The sequence below is a fragment of the Scyliorhinus canicula genome, chromosome 2 (genome assembly GCF_902713615.1).
Source record: "Scyliorhinus canicula chromosome 2, sScyCan1.1, whole genome shotgun sequence".
Taxonomy (NCBI): Eukaryota; Metazoa; Chordata; class Chondrichthyes; order Carcharhiniformes; family Scyliorhinidae; genus Scyliorhinus; species Scyliorhinus canicula.
The window spans coordinates 57,194,307-57,210,867 of record NC_052147.1 but is presented as its reverse complement, the minus strand read 5'-3'; the positions used below and the strand labels follow the sequence as shown (position 1 = coordinate 57,210,867).

At 49.1% G+C, this 16,561-nt stretch overlaps 1 protein-coding gene across 4 annotated transcripts in view; it reads left to right on the top strand.

Moving 5' to 3' along the window:
- Nucleotides 1-16,561, top strand: part of ddhd1b (DDHD domain containing 1b) — a 107,062-nt gene that overhangs the window by 71,137 nt on the left and 19,364 nt on the right. For all 4 annotated transcript variants that reach the window (XM_038779068.1, XM_038779059.1, XM_038779076.1 and 1 more), the window contains one exon: nucleotides 9,639-9,912. In XM_038779068.1, the coding sequence (XP_038634996.1) occupies nucleotides 9,639-9,912 (274 nt within the window). The remainder of the gene's footprint in view (nucleotides 1-9,638; nucleotides 9,913-16,561) is intronic.

The following is a 16,561-nucleotide window of genomic DNA, read 5'->3' as shown; positions in this document are numbered from 1 at the left end:
ACCAGATTGGAGAAGAAAGTGGATGCCCAAGGGAAGATACTGGAAGCCCAAGGGAAGATACTGGAAGCCCAGGGGGCAACCATTAAAGAGCTGGAGAAGGCAGCGACTGACGCGAGCGACCGGGTCATATCCCTGGAGAGGGGAATGGTGAAACTGAGTGCAACACAGGGGAGCCTGAAGGGCAGGGTAGACGACCAGGAGATCAGCTCGAGAAGGCAAAATATCAAGATAGTGGGCCTGCCAGAGGGGATAGAGGGTAGAAGTCCCACAACATTCGTGGCTGCGATGCTGGGCTCCTTAGTGGGGCGGGAAACTTTTCCCACCCCACCGGAAATGGACAGAGCTCATCGGTCACTGCGCCCGAAGCCCAAGGAAGGGGAAAAAACCGAGAGCAGTTATAGCCAGACTGCACCGGTACCGGGATAGGGAGACAATCCTGCGCTGGGCCAAGGAGAATAGAGCCTGCAATTGGGACGGGCACGCCATCCGAATCTACGAGGATTTTGGAGCGGACATAGCTAAGAGACGGGCGGAGTTCAACAGAGCGAAAGCAGCTCTCTATAAGAACAAAGTACGTTTTGGTATGCTGTACCCAGCAAAACTCTGGGTCACATACCAACACAAGGAATATTTCTTTACAGCCCCTGCCGAGGCGAATAGATTCGTCGAGGAGCACGGGCTGGAAAAACGCCATGGGAAGTAGGGACGAGGGGCCCATGGCAAGGAGACACGTCATGCCGACGGGGGGGGTGGGGAGGGGCGAGGCAAAGCCAGCCCCCTCCCCCCTGGCAGAAACACCCAGAACGGAAAACAACCCAATGCCCTAGGGCCCGCTCCAGGTGGGAGGCCAGGCCCCGGCACGAGGGAACGGGAGTACTGGAGAGGGGAGAGGGGAAGCGGGACAGCAACCTCCGGGAGGGGAGCCACCGTGCTAGCAGGAAAGCTAGCGAAGGGGGCGCGCAACAGAGCAGGGCCGCAGCGCACCCCCAACAGGGGGGAAGGCGCCAGGCAGGGGAGGGGGGGGATCACCCATCAAAGGTGGGAGAGCAAATGGGGACAGGAATGGGGGAGAGAGGGGCAATGGAGGGGTACACAGGGGTATCCCCGAAAGGGATAGAGCGGGGGGGGGGGGGGCACCCGGGGGGCGAGAGACCAGGGAGGGGAAACGCAGGGACGAAGGGACAAAAGAGGCCAGTAAGGGAATAGGGCCACAAAGTGCCACAGACAAGGGCTCGAAACAGGGAACTGCTGCAAGCACCCACCCAGTACGGTCTGTGGGTGAAGGGGCCCCCCGGAGTGCAGGGGACTACCCGCGTGGCGGACACAAAGTGGACGGCCATGGCGGGTGTCCCCGGGACAAGGGGGAACCCCGGAGCGCAGGGACCCGACCGCATGGGGAGAGCAGTGATAGTGGACATCCTGGACGGCCCCCTAACATAGGGAAACCCCAGAGGGCAGGGGCGCGTCCACCGGACAAATATGGTTAACCCCACAGGAGCAAGGGGGCAGAAGCCCCCCACCAGAATAGTCACCTGGAACGTAAGGGGACTTAACGGCCCAGTGAAGAGATCTAGAGTCCTCACCCACCTTAGAAACATGAGGGCCGACATAGTCTTCCTCCAAGAGACGCACTTGAGGGAGCGGGACCAACTGCGGGTAAGAAAGGGCTGGGTGGGACAAACCTATCATTCCTGTTATGGGGCAAGGGCCAGGGGGGTGGCGATCCTGATTGGCAAGAGGACAATGTTTAGGGCGACAAAGACGGTTACGGACCCAGGGGGACGGTATGTCATGGTCAGCGGGGCCCTGGATGGGGCGCCGGTAGTTCTAGTTAACGTGTACGCGCCCAACTGGGACGACACGAGCTTCATCCAAAAGACCATGGCAGAAATCCCGGACATAGCGACGCACCGACTAATCATGGGGGGGGACTTCAACTGTGTACAGGACCCAACGACGGACAGATCAAACCCCAGAACGGGGAAAACCTCAAACATGGCAAGGGAACTCAGCCACTATATGGAGCAGATGGGAGCAGTAGACCCCTGGAGATTCGCCCACCCGGGGGAGAAAGAATTCTCTTTCTTCTCCCCAGTACACAACGTGTACACCAGAATTGACTTCTTTGTGGTGGGGAAAACGGTGCTTCCAGAGATAGACAAGGTGGAATACTCCGCAATTGTGATATCAGACCACGCTCCACACTACATGGATGTGCGGCTAGAGACGGGAAGGGCCCAGCGCCCCAAATGGAGGTTGGACGGTGCCTTACTAGCTGACAAGGCCTTCAGCGAAAGGATAGCGCAGGCCATAGCGGAGTACACTGAGATCAACCAAAACGGGGAGGTCTCACCCTCCACGTTCTGGGAAGCGCTTAAGGCCGTACTAAGAGGGGAAATCATAGCCTACAAAGCGCAAAGAGATAGGGAGGAAAGGGTGGCTAGGCAGAAGCTGGTCGACTCCATACTGGAGGTAGACCATAAATACTCCGAGGCCCCGACTGTAGAACTCCTGGCGGAGAGAAAAGAATTACAAAGGAACTTTGACCTGCTCTCCACCAGGAAAGCAGTACACCAACTCCGCCAGGCACGCGGGGCCCTATACGAACACGGAGACAAAGCCAGCCGCCTGTTGGCCCACCAGCTGAGAAAGCAGGCAGCCAGCAGAGAATCGCGCAAATCAGAGATACCAGAGGCACGTTGGAAACAGAACCAGAGAAGATTAACAAAACCTTCAAGGCCTTCTACCAAGAGCTGTACACCTCAGAGCCCCCAACGGGGAAGGCTGGGATGAACCGGTTTCTTGACGGACTGAACATACCAGTTGTGGGAGAGGGCAGAAAACGGGATCTGGAAGCACCACTAGCACTGGGAGAGATCATGGACAGCATTAGCTCCATGCAGGCGGGGAAGGCGCCGGGACCGGACGGATTCCCGGCGGACTTCTACAAAAAATTTGCGACAGCGCTGGCCCCGCACATGCGGGAGATGTTCACAGACTCGCTAGCTAGGGGCACGTTGCCACCCACGTTAGCACAGGCCTCAATCTCGCTGATACCTAAGAAAGACAAAGACCCAACGGAATGTGGGTCATACAGACCCATATCTCTGCTGAACGCAGACGCCAAAATACTGGCCAAAATCCTAGCCAAAAGGCTAGAAGACTGTGTACCTGAGGTGGTCACAGAGGACCAGACGGGCTTTGTCAAAGGTAGACAGCTGACCGCGAACATCAGGCGCCTGCTGAACGTGATAATGACCCCCTCCGGGGAGAGAACACAAGAGGTGATCGTCTCCCTGGACGCAGAAAAGGCCTTCGACAGAGTCGAATGGAAATACCTCATAGAGGTACTGGAGCGGTTCGGGCTTGGAACAGGGTTCACCGCTTGGGTAAAGCTCCTGTACAACGCTCCCATGGCGAGTGTACAGACCAACAATACCAACTCCCAATACTTCCAGCTGCACAGGGGCACCAGACAAGGATGCCCACTGTCCCCGCTGCTGTTCGCACTAGCAATCGAACCGCTAGCAATCGCGCTCAGGGCAGCAAAAAATTGGAGGGGGATCCGAAGGGGAGGTAGAGAGCACAGAGTCTCACTCTATGCGGATGATCTGCTCCTCTATATCTCGGACCCACAAAGCAGCATGGACGGAATCATCGCGCTCCTGAAAGAGTTTGGAGCCTTCTCGGGCTACAAACTCAACATGAGCAAAAGTGAGATCTTCCCATTACACCCGCAAGGGGGGGGGGGGCAGCACTAAAGGGGCTGCCGTTCAAACAAGCCCGACATAAATTCCGCTACCTGGGGATCCAAATAGCCCATGACTGGAAAGGGATCCACAAATGGAACCTCACCAGCCTGACGGAGGAAGTTAAAAAGGACCTGCAAAGATGGAACACACTCCCGCTCTCCCTCGCGGGGAGAGTTCAGACGATCAAAATGAACGTACTGCCCAGGTTCCTCTTCCTGTTTAGATCCATTCCGATCTACATCCCCAAGGCCTTTTTCAAAGCGCTGGACAAACTCATCATGGCGTTCGTATGGGGGGGTAAAAATGCTAGGATCCCAAAGAAGGTCTTACAAAAAACAAAAACCAGGGGAGGGTTAGCCCTCCCGAATCTACAATTCTACCACTGGGCAGCAACAGCCGAGCGAGTAAGGGGATGGATCCAGGAGCCAGAAGCTGAGTGGGTGCGTGCGGAGGAGGCCTCCTGCATGGGAACCTCCCTCCGGGCCCTCGCCACGGCAGCACTCCCATCCCCACCCAAAAAACACTCCAGCAGCCCAGTGGTGACAGCCACCCTCCAATCCTGGAACCAACTGCGGCAGCAACTTGGCCTGACCAAAATGTCGAACAGGGCTCCCATCTGCAACAACCATAGGTTCAAACCAGCACTGACCGACGCCACCTTCAAAAGGTGGAGGCAGGACGGGGGGACACTGACAGTCAGGGACCTATACACGGACGACAGGATCGCAACACTGGACGAACTGACAGAGAAATTTCAGCTAGCTGGGGGGAACGAGCTACGGTACCTGCAGCTCAAAAACTTCCTACGAAAGGAGACAAGGACGTACCCACAACCGCCACGACAGACACTACTGGAAGACCTACTGGACGCAAGTATCCTAGAGAAAGGGAACTGTAGTGACATGTATGACCGACTGGTAGATAGGGACGACACCGTACTGGACGCAACAAGGAGGAAATGGGAGGACGACCTGGGGATGGAGATCGGGTGGGGACTCTGGAGCGAAGCACTGCATAGGGTCAACTCCACCTCCACGTGCGCAAGGCTCAGCCTGACGCAACTAAAAGTGGTACATAGAGCCCACTTAACAAGAACCCGTATGAGTAGGTTCTTCCCGGAGGTGGAAGACAGATGTGAACGGTGCCAAAGAGGCCCGGCCAACCACGCCCACATGTTCTGGTCCTGCCCCAGACTCGTGGAGTACTGGACAGCCTTCTTCGAGGTAATGTCCAAAGTGGTGGGAGTGAGGGTGGAGCCATGCCCGATAGTGGCGGTCTTCGGGGTTTCAGAACAGCCAGATCTATTCCTGGGGAGGAGGGCGGATGCCCTTGCCTTTGCCTCCCTGATCGCCCGCCGTAGAATCCTGTTTGGCTGGCGGTCAGCAGCACCGCCCAGAGCTGCGGACTGGCTGTCCGACCTCTCGGAATCTCTCCAAATGGAGAAAATCAAATTTGCCATCCGAGGGTCGGACGACGGCTTCCACAGAACGTGGGAGCCATTCATGCGACTGTTCCGGGACCTATTTGTGGCCAATGTACAAGAGGAAGAATAGTCGGGGGAAGGTAGCGGGAGGGGGGGGGGGGCTACAGGTTCGTTACGGGGGTTCGATGGCTAGCTAAGGCCCAAAACCAAGCTAAATAAACATGTTGAGGGGGGGAGGGGGGGGGGGGGGGGGGCGCAGTTACTACTACGAAGATGCTTACCTGTAAATATGTGTGTTAATTTTTGCGTGTTTGTTTTTGTTTGTTTTTTTTTTCTCTCTCCTAACAATTTGTAATTTGTTCAATATAAAATACGAAAACTGAATAAAAACATTTATAAAAAAAAAGAGAATGTAGTGTGCATTCAGATAGAGTTCCTTTAATTCTGTTTTTTTTAATTATTTTTCAACCCCTGGCCTTCTATGTTGGCACACTGAGGTTTAAACACTCTCTTCCTGCCACACTCAGATCCTACTGCTACCTTGCTCTTTTGCCTTCTCCCCTCTTAATTCAGCACATCTTCTTTCACTTGATCTCTCACCCCCACTCCTTAGCTTTTTCAAATAAATTTAGAGTACCCAATTCTTTTTCTTCCAATTAAGGGGCAATTTAGCGTGGCCAGTCCACCTAGCCTGCATATCTTTGGGTTGTGGGGGTTAGATCCACACAGAAACGGGGAGAATGTGCAAACTCTACACTGACAGTGACCCGGAGCTGGGATCAAACCCAGGACCTTGGCACCATGAGGCAGCAGTGCTAACCATAGAGCCATCATGCTGCCTCACTCACTATTCTACTGCTCTAATTATACAATTCACCATAACACCTGTCCCAGCACAGCTCAGGTGAAGACCATCCCAAAGATACAGCTCCCACTTTGTCAGTGCCCCATGAATCGTACTTCCATTCTCCCATGCCAATTTTTGAGCCACACATTTAACTCTCTAATCTTATTTATCCCACTCCAATTTTCTTGTGGCTCAGGCAATGATCCAGTGATTCTTACTTTTTGAAGTTCAGCTTTTTAATTTACTGCCTAGCTGATCATACTCGCTAAGGAGAAACTCTTTCTTTCCTATGTTGTTGGTACCTACATGGACCACGACAACTGGACGCCCCCGCATAGCACGTTCTCCCCAACCCAAAGCAGGTGTCCGAAATCCTCCCACTGGGCAGGCAACATAGCCTTCTAGACTTGTGCTTTGTCTGCAGAGCACAATGTCTTTCCTCCGATTATACTATCCCCGACAACCACTACATTCCTATTAACTCTTTTCCCCCACCCCCACGATTGGCTTCCTGTACCACAGCACCATGGTCGGTTTGTTCATCCACTCTGCAGCCCCTGCTTTTGTCTACACAAGCTGCAAAACCCTCAAACCATTGGACAATCGTATAGACTGAGGCTTCTCCATTTCTACCTTCTTGATCCCCATTGATTCCCATACCTGCCTCAGTGACAGTCACATCCTCCTGTCCCTGACCATGGACCAAATCAGATGACCCTAACTAAGGGCTCTGACCGCCTCCTGGAGCACAGTATGCAGGTAGGTTTTGCCTTCGCTGATCTGTCGCAGTAGCTTCAGCTTGTCCTTCAGCTCAATGAATCTGAGCCAAAGTTCTCCTGCCGCAGGCAAATGTATTTGTCTTGGATCACGTTGTTGTAAATGAGCTCCTACATTTTGCAGCCGCCACAAATCTCCTAACCTGCCATCTTGAAAGTGCTTAAGTAATTCATTATTTTACTAGTTAAATTTTAATTAATGTCTCTAGCCCTGCCCGTGCTTAGATTCTTATTACCCCGATTGAAATTCCCTGGTTAAAATAAATAGGAAATACTCACTAACCTAATAAACTTTCCTACTATTGGAGAACCTTACTACAACTAGTAGAACCTTACAATTACTAAATTTATCCACGTTTTGAGAGAGACTCACCAACCAATCAACTTTTTTTTCCAGAAATGTACTTTATTCATATAACTTTAAAAGTACATTACAAAACATTTCAACCTGATGTTTACCGGAATCATTCAGCTATCTGTTTTCCTGTGACATTGCACTTGATTTTTCTCAAAACTCATTCCAGAGCCATAGATTGGATAGCTCTTTTAGGTGCTGCTGTCTGCCTCCGGGTCCTCGTCCTCTCCCCATTACTATAAACACCAAATCTGCTTTTTCTTCCCATCTCTTTGTGTGCTCCTTCCCTTAAGGGTTTAAGCAACTCTCTTTCAGGCCTTCACAATGCCATTGTTAAATGTGCAGTTGGATAGTAAGGGGTAAGAGAGGAATTGAATAGCCATGAGCCACAAAGCATTCAGTATGCTAAAATGAAACAAATCAATTGCAGAACTGCTGATTATATATTTGCTTTTCACTTTTCACCTTGTTTCAAATCTGGTACATGTTGATGGCATGAAAGTCTCGTCCAATCTAGCTGCGAAGTCCTATAAAATAGATGGTGGCTGGGGTTGCAATTTAGACAAATATCACTCTGATGCTTTGCTGTTTGGAATGGAAGCAGACTAAAGGAAGCTTTACCCTGCATCAAACTGCATATTTGACCTAGGAATGTGTACAGTACTATACAGAGTAGTCAAATTGCAAAGTATTTAATTTCTCTATTATTAACTCTGATTTAGATTAAAAAGTGAATTTAAAGTAGAAGCTTTTGTCTCCCACGTGGTGCAGTGATCTAAGCATTTGTTTTACTTTACGGCACGGTGGCACTGTGGTTAGCACTGATGTGCTTCAGCTCCAGGGTCCCAGGTTCTATTCCGGTCTCGGGTGACTCTCTGTGTGGAGTTTGCACTTTCTCCCCGTGTCAGCATGGGTTTCTCCGGGTGCTCCAGTTTCCTCCCACAGTCCAAAGACGTGCAGGTTAGGCGGATTGGCCATGCTAAATTGCCCTTAATGTCCAAAAAGGTTAGGAGGGGTTATTGGGTTATGGGGATAGGGTGGAAGTGAGGGCTTAAGTGGCTCGGTGCAGACTCGATGGGCCGAATGGCCTCCTTCTGCACTGTATGTTCTAAAAGTCTCAGCCTCCTTGATGCTCTGCAGTGACCTCAGCTGCTCTTCCAATGCAGAAACCCTGAGCTTGAGCTCAAGGAGCTTGAGATGCTTTCGACACATGTGAAATACCCTGAAATTCTCATATGGTGCAGGAGTTGCAAGCAACAGGCCCACACATAATCTTAAAAAAATATATATTCCCTCTTTTAGAATTTTCATTAATGGACCTAGACCTCTGATCTCGGTGTCTGCTACTCCCTCTCTCGAACCACTTTTTTTTTTTAAAAGGACATCACCTCTTCCCCAAGTTCCCTTTCGGACAATTTCCCTGAGTTTTAGCAGTCTGCAGAAGCAGTGCTCACTATCACTGGACTTTTGTTACTTCCTCCAACCCCTACAGGGTCTGACTACAGTCCAAAGATGTGCAGGTTAGGTGGATTGGCCATGCTAAATTGCCCCTTAGTGTCCAAAAGGTAAGTGGGGTTACTGGGTTGCATGAATAGTGTGGAAGCATGGTCTTAGTTGGGTGTTCTTTCCACGGGGCCAGTGCAGACTCAAAGGGCTGAATGGCAGCCTCCTACTGAATTCTATGATGAGCTGGGCTACCAATATAGGCTGAATTAATGGCCTGCTTTGTTAACAGTAAGGATTCTTAGTGAAATAATGAACACACTCATTCTTATTTCTGCTGGATACAAGCAAATCAAAAATACTGTGTATCTATTTGGTCCATGCTTCAACATCTTAACTGAGAATTTGTTTATTTTTAAGAATCTTTATTGTCACAAGTAGGCTTACATTAACACTGCAATGAAGTTACTGTGAAAATCCACACTACAACACCTGTTTGGGTACACTGAGGGAGAATTCAGAATGTCCATTTCCCCGAACAAGCACGTCTTTCAGGACTTGTAGGAGGAAACCGGAGCACCCGGAGGAAACACGGGGAGAACGTGCAGACTCCGCATAGACAGTGACCCAAGCGGGGAATCGAACCCGAGTCTCTGGAGCTGTGAAGTAACTGTGCTAACCACTGTGCTACCATGCCATCCTATTTATATTTCTAATATTGATAATGGCAATGGTGAACAAAAGGCAAAACATGCCTGTTTCAAAGGTTAAATACCTTAAATCAGCATGCCTTACCTTGATGAACGCAAAGTGTTTAAAAAAATTAGAAGTATGCGCTTTTGGCTTTAGTGGTTTCTGCGATATGTATTGATGACAAGTATCCGATGCTTCTGTTTAGCCTCTTGATCCATTTTTTAACTCTCATTTCTACTTCTCATGCTAGTAATGTCTCCATTATATTTTGCCACTTCAAGTGTGCAAAGCACTAAAAGATGACGCGAGTCAGAAACTTCCGACGTGTGAAATCTTAATTTATTTGTAGGCCTATCGACTAGAACCTCTGATCCTGAAACATTACAGTAATATTGCACCCCTCCAAATCCATTGGTACAACACAACTGTCTTAACAAAGTACAATGACGTACGGCCAACTTATATCAAGCCTGCCAAAGAGTCGATGAATCAGTCAACGGCTCCCTCAGTATCTACCTCACATACAGAAGTGGAAAATATGCCAAGTCCCAGTACCTCGCCAGTTTTGCCTCGACGAAACTATGGAGAATCAATAACCAGCCTAGGAAAAGCAAGTATAATGGGTGAGATATTAAAGTATGTCTGTTTTTACACTGCATTAAATAACTGGAGAGGACAGTGGAGAAATGGGATTCATTTTTGTGGATGTTAAACTGCATTTAATGTTTTTGTGCCATAAAATTAGAGGGCTATGGAAACAGTAAAAATAACTAAAATGCGAATGATTTTTCTACATCTTGACTACAAAGTGTTTATTTTTTTTATTGTACTGGTTTGCACATTGGCTAAATTAACCTGCTTGCCTGGAATATAATTTAAAAACACTGAGCAACAAGCATTTTGGTGCATATGCCATTGAGTATTTTTTAAAAGGCCAATGTTTTCCGAGTGGTACAGTGGGTAAATTCACCAACTGTGTTTTAGAGTAACTCAGACCATGATTTGAAATTTCAGTTGCAATATTAGGGCAGGAATGAATAATGGAGTACTCCATGTTGTGCTATCTAGGAACATTTTCTGCTGTAAGTTGGCAAAGCAAATTCAAGTTATAAGGAAATCAGACAAACACACAATTTTGGGACTTTGCTTGTTTTTTATATAACTTCTGCATGCTGATATTAAAAAAAAAGGCCTGATAATGTACATCCCAGTGTACTAATGGAGGTGACTATGGAAATGGGTGCATTGGTTGCTTTTGTCCAAAACTATGGAAGTCCTGGCTGATTGGAGGGTGATAAATATAGTTCCACTACTTAAGATGGAGGGAGAAAGAAAGAATGAAATTACAGACCAGTTACTCTAATATCAGTAGTAGAGAAATTGCTGGAGTATTACAGTATAAAGCACGTGGTAAGCGTACACTTCAAAAATATCACTGGAATTAGACAAAGTCAACATGGATTTATGAAAGGGAAATAATATTTGACAAGGCTGACTTCCGGTGACGGTGATGTGCTGAGCCCATGTGTGGGGGATGTGGGCGACCCACAAACTCACTTTGAGTTCAACTCCCCAGTGCTGAAAAAAATACAAGTGTGGGCTAAACAAGTGAGAAACTCCTCTGGGCTCAAAAAAGTGACTTAACTGTTATTTGATAGTGGTGAGGAACTCACCGGCAGAGCCGGCGGGAAACTCCCTACAGTGTCTCCCGTCAGTGTCCCTGCTGATTTCATCTGTGGGAAGTGCACCCAACTCCAGCTCCTCAAAAACCGTGTTAGGGACCTGGAGCTTGAGCTGGATGAACTTCGGATCATTCGGGAGGCAGAGGGGGTCATAGATAGGAGCTTCAGGGAAGTAGTTACACCAAAGACTGGAGATAGATGGGTAACTGTAAGAGGGATTGGGAAGAAGCAGTCAGTGCAGGGACCCCCTGCGGTCGTTCCCCTGAGTAACAAGTATACCGTTTTGGATACTTGTGGGGGGGACGACTTACCAGGGGTAAGCCATGGGGTACGGGCCTCTGGCACGGAGTCTGTCCCTGTTGCTCAGAAGGGAAGGGGGGAAAGGAGTAGAACATTAGTAATTGGGGACTCAATAGTCAGGGGCACAGATAGGAGATTTTGTGGGAGCGAGAGAGACTCACGTTTGGTATGTTGCCTCCCAGGTGCAAGGGTACGTGATGTCTCGGATCGTGTTTTCCGGGTCCTTAAGGGGGAGGGGGAGCAGCCCCAAGTCGTAGTCCACATTGGCACTAACGACATAGGTAGGAAAGGGGACAAGGATGTCAGGTAGGCCTTTAGGGAGCTAGGATGGAAGCTCAGAGCGAGAACAAACAGAGTTGTTATCTCTGGGTTGTTGCCCGTGCCACGTGATAGTGAGATGAGGAATAGGGAGAGAGAGCAATTAAACACGTGGCTACAGGGATGGTGCAGGCGGGAGGGATTCAGATTTCTGGATAACTGGGGCTCTTTCTGGGGAAGGTGGGACCTCTATAGACAGGATGGTCTACATCTGAACCTGAGGGGCACCAATATCCTGGGGGGGAGATTTGTTAGTACTCTTTGGGGGGGTTTAAACTAATTCAGCAGGGGCATGGGAACCTGGATTGTAGTTTTGGGGTGCGAGAGATTGAGAGTAGAGAGGTCAGGAGCACAGTTTTGACTTCGCAGGAGGGCGGCAGTGTTCAGGTCTGTGGTTTGAAGTGTGTCTATTTCAATGCCAGGAGTATACGAAATAAGGTAGGGGAACTGGCAGCATGGGTTGGTACCTGGGACTTCGATGTTGTGGCCATTTCAGAGACATGGATAGAGCAGGGACAGGAATGGTTGTTGCAGGTTCCGGGGTTTAGGTGCTTTAGTAAGGTCAGAGAAGGGGGCAAAAGAGGGGGAGGTGTGGCGCTGCTAGTCAAGGACAGTATTACGGTGGTAGAAAGGATGCAAGATGGGGACTCTTCTTCCGAGGTAGTATGGGCTGAGGTTAGAAACAGGAAAGGAGAGGTCACCATGTTGGGAGTTTTCTATAGGCCACCTAATAGTTCTAGAGATGTAGAGGAAAGGATGGCGAAGATGATTCTGGAAAAGAGCGAAAGTAACAGGGTAGTTGTTATGGGAGACTTTAACTTTCCTAATATTGACTGGAAAAGATATAGTTCGAGTACATTGGATGGGTCGTTCTTTGTACAATGTGTGCAGGAGGGTTTTCTGACACAATATGTTGACAGGCCAACAAGAGGTGAGGCCACTTTGGATTTGGTTTTGGGTAATGAACCAGGCCAGGTGTTAGATCTGGAGGTAGGTGAACACTTTGGAGACAGTGACCACAATTCGGTGACCTTTACGTTAGTGATGGAAAGGGATAAGTATACCCCGCAGAGCAAGAGTTATAGCTGGGGGAAGGGCAATTATGATGCCATTAGACATGACTTAGGATGTGTTGGTTGGAGAAGTAGGCTGCAAGGGTTGGGCACACTGGATATGTGGAGCTTGTTCAAGGAACAGCTATTGCATGTTCTTGATAAGTACGTACCAGTCAGGCAGGGAGGAAGGGGTCGAGCGAGGGAACCGTGGTTTACCAAAGAAGTGGAATCTCTTGTTAAGAGGAAGAAGGAGGCCTATGTGAAGATGAGGCGTGAAGTTTCAGTTGGGGCGCTTGATAGTTACAAGGAAGCGAGGAAGGATCTAAAGAGAGAGCTGGGACGAGCAAGGAGGGGACATGAGAAGTCTTTGGCAGGTAGGATCAAGGAAAACCCAAAAGCTTTCTATAGGTATGTCAGGAATAAAAGAATGACTAAGGTAAGAGTAGGGCCAGTCAAGGACAGTGGTGGGAAGTTGTGTGTGGAGGCTGAGGAGATAAGCGAGATACTAAATGAATACTTTTCGTCAGTATTCACTCAAGAAAAAGATAATATTGTGGAGGAGAATGCTGAGACCCAGGCTATTAGAATAGATGGCATTGAGGTGCGTAGGAAAGAAGTGTTGGCAATTCTGGACAAGGTGAAAATAGATAAGTCCCCGGGGCCGGATGGGATTTATCCTAGGATTCTCTGGGAAGCCAGGGAAGAGATTGCTGAGCCTTTGGCTTTGATTTTTAGGTCATCATTGGCTACAGGAATAGTGCCAGAGGACTGGAGGATAGCAAATGTGGTCCCTTTGTTCAAGAAGGGGAGTAGAGATAACCCCGGTAACTATAGGCCGGTGAGCCTAACGTCTGTGGTGGGTAAAGTCTTGGAGAGGATTATAAAAGATACGATTTATAATCATCTAGATAGGAATAATATGATTAGGGATAGTCAGCATGGTTTTGTGAAGGGTAGGTCATGCCTCACAAACCGTATCGAGTTCTTTGAGAAGGTGACTGAACAGGTAGACGAGGGTAGAGCAGTTGATGTGGTGTATATGGACTTCAGTAAAGCGTTTGATAAGGTTCCCCACGGTCGGCTATTGCAGAAAATACGGAGGCTGGGGATTGAGGGTGATTTAGAGATGTGGATCAGAAATTGGCTAGTTGAAAGAAGACAGAGAGTGGTAGTTGATGGGAAATGTTCAGAATGGAGTTCAGTTACGAGTGGCGTACCACAAGGATCTGTTCTGGGGCCGTTGCTGTTTGTCATTTTTATAAATGACCTAGAGGAGGGCGCAGAAGGATGGGTGAGTAAATTTGCAGACGACACTAAAGTCGGTGGAGTTGTAGACAGTGCGGAAGGATGTTGCAGGTTACAGAGGGACATAGATAAGCTGCAGAGCTGGGCTGAGAGGTGGCAAATGGAGTTTAATGTGGAGAAGTGTGAGGTGATTCACTTTGGAAAGAATAACAGGAATGCGGAATATTTGGCTAATGGTAAAATTCTTGGTAGTGTGGATGAGCAGAGGGATCTCGGTGTCCATGTACATAGATCCCTGAAAGTTGCCACCCAGGTTGATAGGGTTGTGAAGAAGGCCTATGGTGTGTTGGCCTTTATTGGTAGAGGGATTGAGTTCCGGAGCCATGAGGTCATGATGCAGCTGTACCAAACTCTGGTACGGCCGCATTTGGAGTATTGCGTACAGTTCTGGTCGCCTCATTATAGGAAGGACGTGGAAGCTTTGGAACGGGTGCAGAGGAGATTTACCAGGATGTTGCCTGGTATGGAGGGAAAATCTTATGAGGAAAGGCTGATGGACTTGAGGTTGTTTTCGTTAGAGAGAAGAAGGTTAAGAGGTGACTTAATAGAGGCATACAAAATGATCAGAGGGTTAGATAGGGTGGACAGCGAGAGCCTTCTCCCGCGGATGGAGGTGGCTAGCACGAGGGGACATAGCCTTAAATTGAGGGGTAATAGATATAGGACAGAGGTCAGAGGTGGGTTTTTTACGCAAAGAGTGGTGAGGCCGTGGAATGCCCTACCTGCAACAGTAGTGAACTCGCCAACATTGAGGGCATTTAAAAATTTATTGGATAAGCATATGGATGATAAGGGCATAGTGTAGGTTAGATGGCCTTTAGTTTTTTTTTCCATGTCGGTGCAACATCGAGGGCCGAAGGGCCTGTACTGCGCTGTATCGTTCTATGTTCTATGTTCTATGTTCTAAATGAGCTAAGAAATGTTTCCGATAAGTTCCACCCAGGAGGTTAATGTGCAAAATTCATGCACTTGGGATTGGAGGTAATATATTGGCATGGATTGTGAATTGGTTAGCAGACAGGAAAGACTAGGAATAAATGGGTATTTTTCAAAGATAGCAGGCAGTGACTAGTGGGCCCCCGCAAGGACCAGTGCTTGAGCCTCAGCTATTCAAAATATACATCAATGACTTGGTTGAGGAAACAAAATGTAATAGTTCCAAGTTGGCTGCCGACCCAAAACTTGGTGGGACTGAGTGGTGAAGATGTTAAGAAGCTTCAAGGTGATTTAGACCAGGGTTTTCGAAGTGCAGATCATGTGGGTGGGTGTCGGGAAAATGTCGGGAGTGTCGCAGAGCGATAGGTCGTGCTGTTCCCACGGTGGTCCCGATCGCAGGAGAAGCACCCAACGGATACCACTCGCTTTTAAATTGAGGATGTCAGCCGCGGCCACCCCTTTTTATTTTTTAAAATAATTTTATTAAGGCATTTGTATGAACAGTAAATACAAACCAGCACAAGAGCAAGAACAAAGAGGAACATCCTACTAAAATAAATAAACAACTAACCAACACCCCAACCTTCTTGCCACTCCCCATGTTAGCTCCTTTATTCCCACCCCCATCCCCCTCCTGCTGACACCTCAATTCTTGAAAAAGTTGATAAACAACTTCCATCTCCGGGCAAACCCATCAACTGACCCTCTTAAGGCAAACTTGATTTTCTCCAACTTTAATAACTCCTCCAGGTCACACATGCGCACACACACACACACACACACACACACACACACACATACACCCCCCCCCCCCCCCCCCCCCCCGGTCTCAGTGTCTCCTAGTCCCCCCACTCCAACTAAATCCATCTCCAGGCTACCAGGGAGGCAAAGGTAAGAACATTGGCTCTCTCGCCCCCAGGGCTCCTGGGTTTTCCGACACACCAAATATCACCACTTCTGGACTCGGGACCACCTTCACCCTCAGCACCTTGGACATTATGTCCGTGAACCCCTGCCAGAACCCCTTCAGTTTCGGACACGCCCAAAACATGTGAACATGGTTCGTGGGACTTCCCGTGCACCGACCACACCTGTTTCTCCACCCCCTCAAAGAACCTGCTCATCCTGGCCACCGTCATGTATGCCCTGTGAACTGCCTTAAACTGGTTAAGACTGAGCAACTGGATAAGACTGAGCCTTAACGAGGATGCATTCCCCCCCCTTCAGAGCCTCCTCCAACAACCCAGCCTCTATTTCTCATTCTGGCCGACCCCCGCCTTTCCTCCTCCCATTTACGCTTGATTTTCCCGATCGGGGCTCCCTCCCAGTCTATTGGCTCCTTGTAGATCTCAGGCACCTTGCCCCCCCCCCCCCCCCCCCCCCCCCCTCCAAACTCCTTACCTCAATTCCCCTTCCCCCTTCATCTGTTTCACGAACCATGGCAGATTCAACTTGTGCAGCTGTTCCCATCCCTGTGCCACCGGGATACCCAAATATCTGAAGCCCGCCCCAAGCACCTTGAACAGCAGCTCACCCAATCTCCTCTCCTGAATTTGATCATGACGACCTCACTGTATGTTTGGCTTACATCGGGCAAACCTGCCAAACTCCTCCAAAACATATTATTCACCCGATGCCCCACTGTGGGTCCGAAATATAAAGCAACAGGTCATCCG